We start from the raw sequence: 14,369 nt of genomic DNA, 5'->3' as shown, positions 1-14,369 counted from the left end.
AAAACCGAAGTTCACATACGTAGCACAGTTTCGAACCGAATGCAAAGTACGACGAAATTTGACAATTCGACAACGAAGAATAATGTTATACAGAGAGACGAAAAAAAAAAAAAAACAACGTAGTCTTTTTCCGTATTTGAAAACTTCTTTTAATTGAGTTTACGTGCAAACTATTGCAAATGTCCACTTCAATTCAATTGTACAATGTCACTGTCAAGTTTATTCAGCACCTTATTATGATTTCACAGCACTTTTAACCATAATTCAATGGTAATCAACATATTATATTTTATGTTTATTTGTGTTTAATAAAAAATCGAAGGAAATTAGTATTAATTTTTTCAACTTTGGAAGTGATCCGCTTGGTTATTCTTACATTGGAATTTCATAAATACAATTTTACTGTATTGAATAGTATGTAATTAATGTATACCTTAGCCACAGCAACGCGTGAACGGGGTCGTGTAGTTATACTCTCGCAACCTGTTGCTACAGAGTATAATAGTTTTGTTCACCTAACGGTTGTTTGTATCACCTAAAACTAATCGAGTTAGATATAGGGTTATATATATATAAATGATCAGGATGAAGAGACGAGTTGACCCCGGGTGACTGTCTGTCCGTCCGTCCGTCCGTCCGTGCAAGCTCTAACTTGAGTAAAAATTGAGATATCTTTATGAAACTTAGTAGACATGTTTCTTGGTACCGTGAGACGGTTGGTATTGCAGATGGGCGAAATCGGACCAATGCCACGCCCACAAAACGCCATTAATCAAAAACAAATAACTTGCCATAACTAAGCTCCGCAATAAGATACAAGACTGTTATTTGGTACACAGGATCACATTAGGGAGGGGCATCTGCAGTTAAAACTTTTTTTTTAAAAGTGGGCGTGGTCCCACCTCTAATAGGTTTAATGTGCATATCTCCTAAACCGCTGATGCTATAATAACAAAATTCACTAGAAGCAAATGTTTTTAGCACTTCTATTGACAGTGTGAAAATAGTTGAAATCGGGTGGCAACTCCGCCCACTCCCCATATAACGGTACTGTTAAAAACTACTAAAAGCGCGATAAATCAAGCACTAAACACGCCAGAGACATTAAATTTTATCTCTGGGATGGTATGAGATGACTTTATTGGAACCGCGTTCAAAATTAGACAGTAGGCGTGGCACAGCCCACTTTTAGGTGAAAACCCATATCTTGAGATCTGCTCAACCGATTTCAACCAAATTCGGTGCATAACGTTCTTTTCATGTTTCTATGTCATAGTGCGAAAATGGGCGAAATCGGACTACAACCACGCTTACTTCCCATGTAACGCCATTTTCAATTCCATCTGATTCTTTCACTTTCCACTATGCAAATCAGGTAACAATGATTATATCGGGGTAAAACTTTGCGTGAATAATGCGATTAAAGTATGCCACCTTGTGGCCAAAAATTGTCTAAATCGAACCAAAACTGTTTAAGCCCCTAAGTACTAAATATGTGGACCCCAGTGCCTATAGTTGACCTTCTACCGAAAATATCAGTCAATCCACAAAGAAATCTCAAACGAGTATACTATTTGACTTTGCGAGAGTATAAAATATTCGGTTACATCCGAACTTAGCCGTTCCTTACTTGTTTTAATACAAAGTTTTGCCAACACCTAAAGGTATTAAGCCGGCTTTGACCTTTGGAAGATGCAAGAGTATAAAATGTTCGGTTACACCCGAAGAAGAGCTAAGTCTTTACTTGTTTTTGTAATTTTTTATATTTTATATGAGGCGCTTTTATAATAGCCCTTCTAACTGTTGAGCTGCAACATAAGCCATTTCTTTAATTTTTGAAGTAGAGAGAGGGAAATTCCTTTGGTGTCAAAGGCTTTGCATATCTGCCTTTGAAGTTTCTACCATTAAACGAATAGACTTTTTGGCAATTGGCGTTTCAAATGTCCTTTAAAAGCCAAGATATCGAGTTGACCTTTTTCACGATCTATTAAACCATTTTATTTGAATGAGATTATGCAAATAATGTATACAAACAAAGTGCCTCTATGAAGAAATAAATGAAGATGTATGAGTGACTTCGAAAACGTACTACTGTAAAGATCGATATTTTAAAATACAGTATGACTACAGTATTTATACATCGTCTGTATGCAACGTCAAACAAAATGATGTGTTGTATAATTTCACGTTATAGAACACTTTTACTACAAAGTTTACTTTCGCAATAAGCTGTTTTGTTTTTGCGAGCATATAAAGACAAAAAATGTTAAAATTAAAACCAAATAGTTTAATATATTTAGATAGATTCTTCCGTTTCATCAAAAATACAAGCATAACATCTTTAAAATATATAGGAAAATATATTATATTATTGCCATCATAACTACATTATTCGCCATAATCTCGGAATTTAATGCAAAATTGGATATATTTTGTTCTTATAATAATAATATAAATATAGTATAGTTTCATTAGTGTTAATTGATTTTTTAGCTTTGTTTCTTGTAAATTGTGAGAGTATAAAATGTTGGATTATACTCGTATTTAGCCTTTTCTTTCATGTTTCATGCCAATACCTGAAAATGTGCGTCCGGCATTGATTTTTAAAAAATGCGAGAGTAACTACGAACTTAGCCTTTCCTTACTTGTTTTGCCTTCTCACTTAATATTTGTTTATGTTTCTATTATTATTTATTGACATATTTGTTTTAATTTACACGTACCTATGTTTGTTTTATTTCACTTGTTACATCTGTTTTTTTCCGATTTTTCTTTATTTTTGAGTAAAATTGATATTATAATGAAATGATCCCTAATATAATGATACCCGATCCTCTAGTTGACTTTTTACGTCATAGACCTAATACACATATGTATATGGGTATAATTAACCCCTTATGTAGAATTTATATCACTTATAAGTAATTTGAGTTAATAAAGTTGACCTATTCCACGAATTTCATGCCATGATGGTACATAATATTATCCTGGAAGCCTAATGTAACAAAATGAAAACATAATTAAAACATATTTAAAACAGAATTCCATCGGATTTTTACTTTACAATATACAGACACCAATGAAGATATCGGGATAAAACTTTACACAAATAGTGCCCTCAAAGCATGACATCCCACGTCTAAAAATAGTCGAAATTTGATCATAACATAACTAAGTACCTATGGCTGACTTTCAGCTAACAATATAGGTCAATCTATTAGCACGTATTGTTCTGGTGCAAAATAATAATAAAAACGGGTCAGTACTTTCCATAGCCCTCATATACTTAATGGAGGGATTTTCAAACTTCCGGTCGTCTTTATACCATATATATCGATAAATATGTGAGTTATCTTAATGAAATTGATAATATGAATTAATACGATTCCAAATATGGTTGTAGAAGGCAGAAATATAATGAAGGAATCAGTCGACATGGTCTGGCATCCTTTAATTCAGTATTGAGCTTCAAAACTATAATCATTCGACTTGACTTAATTTGACAGACGACCGATCTATTTGATGGAAAAAGAGCTATTAACACTCTGTAAACAGAATATGACGCTTTTAAAATATTACGATGACGTAGAAAGGAAGTCAACCGTTCTTAAAACTAACCAATTTATTAACCTAAGTAGGGAAATTCGCATGCTTTTTACTCACACGTACGGCTGCATCCTAACGTAGCATCCCTTATTTACCTGGTTAAAAATATTCCACCACAGATTAATAAGTTACCTTCATTTAAATTAAAAAGCATTCTGTGTTAATGTACATTTTTCAATAAAAATAGTTCCAAATTGAAAAAACAAAATTATCTAATATGTAAAATTCTCGTGTCACAATGTTAGTTACCGTACTCCTCCGAAACTGACGGACCAATTTTTACAAAATTTTATTTGCGTATTCAGTAGGTCTGAGGATCGGCTACTATATATTTTTCATACCTCCAAGTGATAAAGGTTGTCCACCCTTAAATTTTTTTTGAAGTTTTGGACAAAATTTTTTGTTGTTTTTTTTTTGTGTATGTATCAAGTGTAGTAGTAAATTTTACAATTATCATATTGCTATATCAGTGTAACTGTCATATTAACTATTAATTTTTACTATTTTAATTATAATAATAAAATTATTAATTTTAAGTGTATTTGGCACGATTAGTTCAGTTAATCCAGTTTTTGTTGAACAAGAGATTTACATAACCTTAAAAGTACTCAACACGTGCCACAAACAACGGATTTTGAGTTGTAAGTATACTTTTTTTATATATTAGAAAGCCAAATAATTTTTTTTTTTAATTAAAATTTTGACAACTTTTGTTTCAAATTTTTTTTCATGAAATTTATTTTAATAAAACTAATATTTTCGCTATGATCCAGGCCGTAATTATAACTATAACGTTTTCCATCATTAAGTAATTTCATTAATTCTATTTATAAGTGTTTTGTACAGTGAGCAATGCCAAGAAAACGCAAAGGGGCTGAATCGAGCCGTATTACAAGTAGGTCAAGAAGTATTAGAAATAAAAGATCCCAAAGAACCGAAGAACGAATCCAGATTCTAACGTATTCTTGAAGTCAATTCGAACATTCAACACACAGTAATAGTTCGAAATACTAATGCTAATGGTCAACAATACAATTCTACATTCAAAATCAGAGACCAAGTTTATCATAAAAATAGGATCATTGCTGCCAATGCCAAACGAACCACATAAATTTTTAAAAATCTACTTCATGGGCGACGAGAATTCAGGAGGCGGTTTTGCCAATCGCGTGAATGCACGTTGTGACTATAATAACATTGATTCATTTTTTGCCAGGCGCATCGTCAGCGACTTGGACGCCCTATTGAACGAGCACAATGAATTGTTGAAAATATTCAAATCAAATATGCAGTGTTAGTGTTACTGTCGTAATTAATAAGTGATATGTAATTTTAAAAAATAAACAATCGGGTATTTTTTATCGAGGTATAGAACTTTACGTTGGCATTACTGTTCAAGATGGCGACCGATTTAACAGCTGTCAAGTGATTTATTCTCAGTTTGATTTGGCAATGCGTCATGAATAGACTCGCGCCTGAACAACGCTTGCAAATAGTGCAATTTTATCTTGAAAATAATGGTACTGTGCGGAATACGTATCGCGCACTACGTTCATTTTATCGTATGATGCGATGTAGCGCACTTCTGGTTGAATGGCTACGTCAACAAACAAAACTGCCGCATTTGGAGTGAAGCTAATCCTCAAGTGTTTGTCGAAACACCGTTACATTTAGAAATACTGACTGTTTGGTGCGATCTATGGGCTGGTGGAATCATTGGTCCGTACTTCTTCAAAAACGATGATGGCCAGAACGTTACAGTCAATGGTGATCGGTATAGAGCCATGATTACTAACTTTTTCATCCCTGAATTGAAAAACCACGATGTCCAGGAGCTGTGGTTCCAACAAGACGGCGCACCATGTCACAATCGATTTATTGAAAGACACGTTTGATGACCGCCTAATTTCACATTTTGGACCTGTGAATTGGCCACCAAGATCTTGTGATTTAACACCGCTAGACTAATTTCTGTGGGGTTATGTAAAGTCATTGGTCGATGCGCATAACCCAAACGCTTAACCATTTGGAAAACAACATTCGCCATGTTATTGCCGATATACGGCCACAAATGTTGTCAAAAGTCATCGAAAATTGGACGTCCAGATTGAACTACATTCTAACCCAGCCGTGGCCAGAAATCATATTTAAAATGTAATGCCACAAGATTATCTTTCGGATAAATAAAATTCATGTCAATCGAATAATCCATCCTTGTTTTATTGCAATTTAAAGTTCTATACCTCTAAAAAAAAACACCCTTTATAATAACTTAAAAATAATATTGTTTGGCGTTTGTTTTTTGTATATTCCCTTATCGTTCATATACACAAACTTATAATAAGTAAGTTACTTTTTGTCTACACTATAATTTATCTAGAAACTAGAAATAATTTATATGGTAAAAGAATGTTTGCCGGGTCAATCTAGTATATAAAATTCTCGTTTATTTATAAAAATGTACCTTTTGTTTATGAAAAATAGTTTGAATAAATTAAACGTGTTTCGCATTGGAAAGCTGAGAAAAAAACGAAAACGTTATTCCAGTTAAAAAATTATTAAAAATAGTTCCAAATTGAAAACAAAATTAAACTTAAACCTTTTTTTTAACATTTCTTAATTTATTGAATTGATTATTAGGCATTCGCTAATGAATTTGGATGTTTCCGGAGTTTAATATTGAATTTCTTTGAGAATGTTTTCATTTCGAATGTACCATGGTGAACTCGTTATAGCTCTGAGAATTTTTGACTGGGACATATTACCATATGTCAATATTAGTTGCACAGGTTGTTGTTGTTGTTGTTGTAACGGTTACCTAGTCCCCGTTTGGATGATAAATTCCAGATTGGTTGTCATCGAGGGCATCTAACGGGAGGCCCAGGAAACGAGCTGTTTCGACGGGGTCGGACCATAGGGAATAAGGTATTAGATGAGTGGGGTTAGTTGGACATGCAAAGAGGTGGTTAGTGTCATGCAAGACATGTGTTTGGTATGTTGGGGTCTATTCTGTATAAGTAGGAGTTTAACCTGCTACAATATCCAGAACGAAGTTGCGGAAGCGTCACTCTGGTTTCGCGAGGCAACTCGAGCTCTACGTCTGCTATGGGTGGTGGTTTGACTCGTAGTACGCCATTCACTGAGTGGGAGTCGGTGAAGGTGTTGATGGCTCCACTGTGAATGGCGGTCAGTGCCTGTCTGAAGTTCGTTGCGTCCGAAGTCCGGTCGGCGTACTGTCTAATGTCGTCGACGTAATCAAGGAAAGACCTCTTGATGTCCTTAGGAGGCGGCTCCGCTTCAAGCAGCCGACTTCAGGGGTGGTTTCTACGAAAACAGCCCAGTAGAAACTGCTTGGAGAGAGGCTCGTTATGTTCCTTAACCGTAAGTATACGGGCCTCACTGTGTAGGTGTTCGATTGGGGACATCAAGAGGCATCCCGTGATAGTCCCGAGTGCAGTGTTCTGACAAGTCTGGAGCTTCTTCGTCTGCGTAGCACTACATCCAGGCGACCATATTGGCCCTGCATAGTTTAGGACCGGCCGGCCGATTGCCTTGTATGACGCCAGCAACGTTTCTTTGTCTTTTCCTCAAGAGCTGCCGGCAAGCGATTTGAGGATTTTGTTGCGGCTCTGTGCTTTGGCAGTTATCACGGTCGTGTAAGGAGTAAAGGAGCAAAGACTGCCTAGTGTAACGCCTAAAATTAGGGTTGTTTACGGTCGGAATTTTGGTACCATCGACTGAAATGTTTAGATCCAGTCTGTACTCCTTCGTCCAGTTCGTAAATATGGTCGCTGTGGATTTAGTAGGGGAAAGTGTCAGACTCCTTGCAGAGAAGAAGCGAGAAAGATCGGAGAGATAGCTGTTTACTTTTGATCACATGCCATCGATTCCATTGCCCGACGGCAATATCGTGCAGTCATCAGCGTACGAGGTCACGGAAATTCCCTCTGGTGGTTGGGGGAGGTTCGAGATGTAAAATTTAAACAGTAAAGGGGAGAAGACACCACCCTGCGGAGTCCCCGTTTAATTCTTCGCAGTTTGGAGTTTTAACCTCGAAACAGTACGGATGAATGCCGACTGCTCAGGTAGTTCATGGTCCACCGCTTCAGCCCTGGAGGGAGCGTAGATTGTTCGATGTCCTCAGGTAGCGTTGTGTAATTGACTGTGTCGAAGGCTTTCGACAAGTCCAACGCTACGAGGATCGTCCTCTCGCAGGGTGGCTTCTGGTTTAGGCCATGAACTATCTGGGCGTTTATGACGCTAAGTGCTGTGGTGGTGCTGTGCACTTTCCGGAAGCCATGCTGTTGTTCTGCTAGACTAAGGTGGTGTGTGAACGTCGGGAATAACAAGGCCTCAAGTGTCTTGACTACTGGGGAAAGGACAGTTATCGGACGATAAGACTCCCTTTTGTTGGCGGGTTTCCCAGGCTTCAGTAGTGGGACCACTCTTCCGACTCTCCACACATCGGGTATTTGAAGAGTGGCCATCGACAAGTTGAGGACCTTGGTAAGGTAGCTTACTCCCGTCGAGCCTAGATGTTTTAGCATCAGCATGCTTATTCCGTCAGGGCCAATGGATTTGGACGATTTGGCCTTTGTGATGGCACTCTGAACCTCCCCATCGGTGAAGGTAAGTGGTGCGCAGTCTTTTGGCATTTTGCGCAGCGGTCGGGTAACACATCGTTTGGCCTTGTCAGTCGAAGGGTGCGATGTAAACTGCCGGCTAAAATAGCTCGCGTAATTCTTCGGGTCCGAGAAGGCATGGCCACCGAATTGAATTTCAACCCGATCATCTTGTTTCCTCGGATTTGACAGGGCCTTCACAGTAGTCCAAAGCTTACTTACACCGATGGAGAGGTTGCAGGACTTGAGGTGCTCTATCCATTCTGTCCGCTTATGATGGTTTACCATTTGCCAAATCTCCAAATTGAGATCCCTTATTCGGGGATCACAGGGATCGGCATGGCGTAAGGTGTCGCGCTCGTTTGCTAGTACAGCTGCTTCGGCTGGGAAATAGGGCGGAGTTCCGCGATTCATCCAGCCGATATGAAGCGAGCAGCGATCCCTTTGCGGCCAACGATGACGTCCGTAGGAATGGGTAGTGCGTTGAAGATGTTCTCGGTAACTTCTGTGAAGCCGACCCAGTTAGCTTTGTTAAAGTTAACAAAAGGCGGTTGTCCACAGAAATAAAGTCGGGAGGTTTCTCGATCGAGATAATTATGAGCAGATGGTCTGATGCGAGAGTTAGCATAGGTCGCCAGGTTATACTATTTATCAGACCACCGCTAGCGATGGTAATATCTGGCGAGATATTACAGGTGCCCATAATTCTTGTGGGGGCTTCGTCATTCATTGCGCAGAATGTCGAATCGTAAATCTGTTGCGCCAGCTCCATCCCCCTACAATCGTTTGACAGGCAGGAATGCCAAAGATCGTGATGCGCGTTAAAGTCGCCTAGCAGCAAACGGTTTTCACCACGAAGTAGCGCATCTATATTCGGGTGATATCCTGTTGGGAAACATGTAACTGGGGGGATGTATATATTAAATATTTCGAGCTCGACATCGCCAGACCGGACAGCTATACCCTGAAATTCAAGGGTACTGTCCCTGCGGTCGATGTCAACATCGATTAGACGATATTGCACGGTGTTATGCAATATGAAGGCTAGGCCTCCACCATTATCTCGCCCGCGATCCTTACGTAAAACGTTGAAACTTGCACAACTCAGAAGATCTGAGCGGCTGTTTAACTTGGTTTCTTGGACAGCAGCTATCGATACGCGCTCCTGGCTCATGAATGCAACTATCTCCTCGATCTTGCTCTGGAGTCCGTTGCAGTTGAATTGTAGTAGTCGCGTTTGTCGCACTATGGTGTTGATTGGCAATGCCACTGTATGTGTTTGCGGGGGCAGACTCCTACAGCATGGGGCAACATACGACGCACTCCACTCTCGTGTGGTGCGCAGACCGGAACACGACAGAAAGTGACACCAGCCAGTACAAGAATTGCACTTGACTGATATGACATTCCGGCGTGTTACGGTCTGACACACGGAACAGACTGTGCGAGGAACCATGAGTTTCTGGGTGGCTCTCGCACGAGGATTGGAGCTGGATGAAGGTTGGTCATGCTGTCTATGTGAGCTTCTTAGAGCCGTAGAGGTCCTATCTTGGCCACTCGACTGGAGTGGCGGCGCAGTGCGCGAACAAGGTGCAGGTTGCACAGCCGTTGAGGCATATGTCGCAGTATTTCGTTGACAGCATGGGACCTCGTAACTCGTGGTCCACTCCCTATGTGTCTTAAGGCCTGAACAGGTCTTAAGATGGCTCCATCCACTGCATGTATTGCACCTAACCGAGGTGGAGTTTGGGTGGAGTCTTCTAGCGCAAACGCAGCAGTAAAATTCCTCGGGACCCGGGTTGGACTTGATGCCAGCATGGGTCAGGAGGATACAGAGCAACCCTGCTGCTAGGCGTTGCTCCAATGACGACAAACTTAACCTAGAACTTACCAAATCAATCCAAACAAGGTTAGATCGCCGAAATAACAGCCCTTGGCCGGATAAAATCCGGGTCAATTCCGGTAACATAGAACCGGCTGTTATGGGAATTGAGTTGCACACGTCGTACCCCACAGTTGAATACATACATACAACTTTGTTCTCAAGGCTAAGTTTAGAATTTTTATTTAAAAGTCAATTTTAATTTGCAGCTTTTATTTTCATGCTAGTTATTTTGCTGAATATATGTTTGCTCCATATGAGCCTTCTGTCCAAGTGAATGGATCATTTGCCTGTGGTACTAAGATATTATTAATGTTATTCGGCCGATACAGTTTTTGTCTTAGTGAGAATGTAACATGCTTACACTTTTGCTCATTTTCAATTATTCGCTAGTTGGCTAACCATTCTTCGACCAAAGCTTAATGCTCCTCTAGTACCCTTGAAGCTCAGATGAAACATTTATTACGGCAAACTATGGCTGTGTCATCCGCAAAGTCGATGTTAATACATTATTACCGGTTGGAATATCTGCTGTATATAAGATATTTATGTTGGTTAAAAAGTTTCGGCGCTCGAAATGAAAAAATACTGTTTTTGGTACGAAATATATTATTTTATTCAATATAATCTCCCTTAACTTCAATACACTTATTCCAATGATCCACGAATAATTTTTGCCATCCCTATAGCAATTCGTACTTTAATTCGTTGAATTTTGTCATTATTAAAACACCTTTGTGAGCAGATGTGTTGTCTTAATGAAAAAATATTTTTTGTGCTGCAAACCAAGTCTTTTCTCACGATTTTTTTCATCTAACTGATCCAAAGGCTGCAATAATATTCAAGTTAATTGTTTTACCATTCTGCATATAATAAATCAACTAAATTCCGTTTTCATCCCAAAAAACGGTGTGACTTCACCTGCTTTAAATCTGACCAGCAAGCTTTAGTCTACTGTATACGTTCTTGTTTCAATTAAGGATCATGGTGGTAGATTCAAGTCTCATCCTTAGTTATAAAACGACGCAAGAAATGGGTTTTATTCTGCTTAAAACGCTCCAAATTATGCTGAGAAATTTGTTTCGATTCAGTTTTTGTTGAATTGTTAACGTATGCGGCAGTAACTTTCCAAATAGCTTTTTCATATACAATTCTTCATGTAAAATATGAAATACTCGTTCGTCTGGTATGCCTATGGCATTAGCAATTTTACGCTTAGTCAAACTTGGATCTTCACTAACAATATTATGCTCAATAATTTCTGGTGTGGTTGCGGGTTTTGTTCGTCCTTCGCGTAGATCGTCTTCAAGCCTAGTACGACCACGTTCAAATTCACTAGCCCAAAATTGAACGGCGCGTTTTGAAAGTGAAGACTCCTTATAGACTTCTAACAATTGTTTATTAAATCTTTTGTTTTTAAACCTTTCAAAACAAACAATCTAATCACTGCGCGATATTCAATTTTTTCCATATTAAAAAAATACTATGACACGTCTACTTCAAATCGTTTGTAATTAATGAATTAATTGACAGAATGACTTGCAACTTTGCATGTGTTCTCACGACAGATGTACCGAGCTAGTAGTGCCATTACCTGGTGAGCACTACTCACTTTTCAACCAACATGTATAGTGTTGGGCCTAGCAGACTCCCCCAGGGCACACCAGCCCTTATCGGACGTTTATCTGATAAGAAATTAGCTACTTTAACAGTAATTTTCTTATTTTTCAGATTAGACTCCAAAATTTTATACAATGAGATTTATTTTATTTTACAATGATTTTATACAATTTTATATAAAAGACCTTCATGCCACATCCCATCGATTGTCTAAGCTACATCAAGGAATATTGTTGAACAATACTCTATGTACTCGTATTGTATGCCTTTCTAATTTCATTAGTAATTCCATTTACTTGCTCTGCAGTGGCATGCTTTGCACGAAACCCGAATTGGTGCGTTGGAATTATATTCATGGAGGAAAGGAGACATCTTTAATAGTAACAGTAATAGACGCCAGTGTTAAGATTTTCCGTAGTTTATCTATCAGGATGATCTGCGACTTTTTCCAAGAATTTGGATAATATCCGAAACTGAAAATTGCATTAAGAAAAAAGGAAATTACTTGTACATCAATATTTGGTAGCTCCATTAGCATTTTTGGTGTAATTTTATCATATTATGGCACCTTTTTAGATCCTTTCCTTTACGATCTTTTTAATTTCACAACTAGAAGTCTTAATAGGCAAGAGCGACTTGTTAGAGGTGTTGCGAAAAATTGGCAGCTTAAAACGGCATTTTGGGCAGAATACCTTCTCTAGGTGATTTGCAAAGTAACTTGCTTTTTCCTCTTCGCTTCGAGACCAATTACCTCGCACGTCCCATATAGGCATGTTGGAATCAACCGGCGGCTTAATGTGTTTTTGCGCTTTCTAAAGAGAGTTCTGTTTTTTGTTGAATTTGGGCTCAGTTTCTTTATATAATTTTCAGTGTTGTATTCTTCCGAACACTTAAGCGCTTTTCTTAATTTACGTACAGCATACATCAATTACAGGCTAAGTGAAAGGAGAGCGATTTACCTCCAGTCACAGCGATTTACCACCAGCTTGCCTTTTTCTGTTACAAGTTTTTTATTTCAACATTTGTGATTCTTCTAAAACCATGCAACTTCTTAGTTTTGTTTGGAGTTGCTATGACAGCTGCATTAGTGTTTATATCAGTAAATTCGCTAATGTTTTGATCAATATCTCTTTCTGAGTTTATTTTGAATCGATGTTAAGTTGGCTACTACAATATGTTTTATATTTTAACTGACTTGTTTTATGGGATGTTAAGCCCACTTTTGGTGATACAACCAATGGTTGTTCGCGTAGTTTTATTAGCACAGGAGAGTGATCAGAATAAGCAGTTATAAGCGGTCTGGCTATATTTTTAATAACAGCAAAATCAATTAAATCTGTAATGTTGTTTCGATCTCTGGGCCGGTATGTCGGCTTACCGTAAAACAGCTGTCTTGACCTTTCTGATTAATTAGACGTGCGCTCCAATACATGTGCTTTACAATGTAATCGCCACTGCAAAATATCTATTTCCTAGGGTTATGTCATATCTTTTCTATCTGGGTGATTTGTAATATAGAGTCTTAAACTAAGTATAAAAAATTGTTCTTATTTGTTAGATATATTTTTGATAATAACATTACATCTATATTTAGAAATCCAATAATCTCCAATATTTAGTTCAGTAATTTTTTACTCAAAAAAGTTTGCAACATTTGGTTTTGAGTTTTGATTAAATCTTGTATCATATTGTATTGTAGCCAAGAATTGTGTCATACCTATATTGAGTAAGGTTTAAAATTAGCTGACCGTCCCGGGCTTAGAAATTAATTTGGCGCGAAGGTAAGTGTTGTTCACTGACAGTTCATTACTTTCATTCACAATTCAAAGTGAGACATAAGGTAAATTTGTGAATTTGAAGCATAAATATTTACGAATAAATATTATTTTGTGAAATGTCGAAATGAAAGTGTGTTTTCTACGATAATTTAAAAAAAAAATCCTTTTTTGAGAGTCATGACGATTCCAACGTTCGTTGCGACAAATGTAATGCAACTTTTTCGGTTGTTGCTGGTGGAGGCAATGATATTGAAAATCATTTGAAGACAAAGAAGCACAAAGTGGCAGCTTCTTTTCAAATTTCAATCATATCAGATTTTTTCATTGGAGAGAAACTAGATTTGAATCTATTGACGATAGAAGGCGTGTGGGCGTACTGCACAATTGATGATAATCCCAGTTTCAGGTTTGCTATTCAAAAAATCATTTCAAAAAGCAATTATCGTCTGATTCTGATTTTTTCAAACCAAAATATTTCGAACCTCTTTCCAAATGAAAAAAGTCAAGAACAAAAAGTGAAGCGATAATAAACAATGTTTTTGCACCATACGCATTGGAATGCCTTAAGCCTGATTTACAGAAAGCCCAATTCATTTGTTTGTCGATCGACGATTCCAGTCGCAAAGCAATCAAGATGTTTTCTGTCGAACATAGTTGGTGTAGGTTGTGCAGTCCATATCGTGCATAATGCGATTCGTAACGCATGTAATACAATTGAGGTTGAAATAGAGAGCAATGTTGTTCGGATCTACACACATTTTTACATTTACACCATTCGCACAGAAGCATTAAAGTCAATCTGCGAGATTTCTGAAGACGAATACGATCAACTAGTTGGTTACTGCAAAGCTCGGTTCACAG

At 37.9% G+C, this 14,369-nt stretch overlaps 1 protein-coding gene across 12 annotated transcripts in view; it reads right to left on the bottom strand.

Moving 5' to 3' along the window:
- Dyrk3 (Dual-specificity tyrosine phosphorylation-regulated kinase 3) overlaps positions 1-14,369 on the bottom strand; it is a 199,068-nt gene that overhangs the window by 63,413 nt on the left and 121,286 nt on the right. Inside the window, exons 2-3 of one of the 12 annotated variants that reach the window (XM_070112477.1) lie at positions 12,299-13,195; positions 6,257-12,203 (exon numbers count right to left, since the gene is read on the bottom strand). The exons of 10 other annotated variants lie outside the window; for them this stretch is intronic. In XM_070112477.1, the coding sequence (XP_069968578.1) occupies positions 8,554-10,254 (1,701 nt within the window). In that variant the 5' untranslated portion in view covers positions 10,255-12,203; positions 12,299-13,195 and the 3' untranslated portion in view covers positions 6,257-8,553. Of the gene's footprint in view, positions 1-6,256; positions 12,204-12,298; positions 13,196-14,369 lie in introns of those variants that run through there. One more of the 12 variants, XM_070112478.1, reaches the window with a different exon arrangement.

Source organism: Bactrocera oleae, chromosome X, assembly GCF_042242935.1.
Source record: "Bactrocera oleae isolate idBacOlea1 chromosome X, idBacOlea1, whole genome shotgun sequence".
NCBI classification, from domain to species: domain Eukaryota; kingdom Metazoa; phylum Arthropoda; class Insecta; order Diptera; family Tephritidae; genus Bactrocera; species Bactrocera oleae.
The sequence above is the reverse complement of the archived record's forward strand: the minus strand, read 5'-3'. Positions and strand labels throughout refer to the sequence as shown.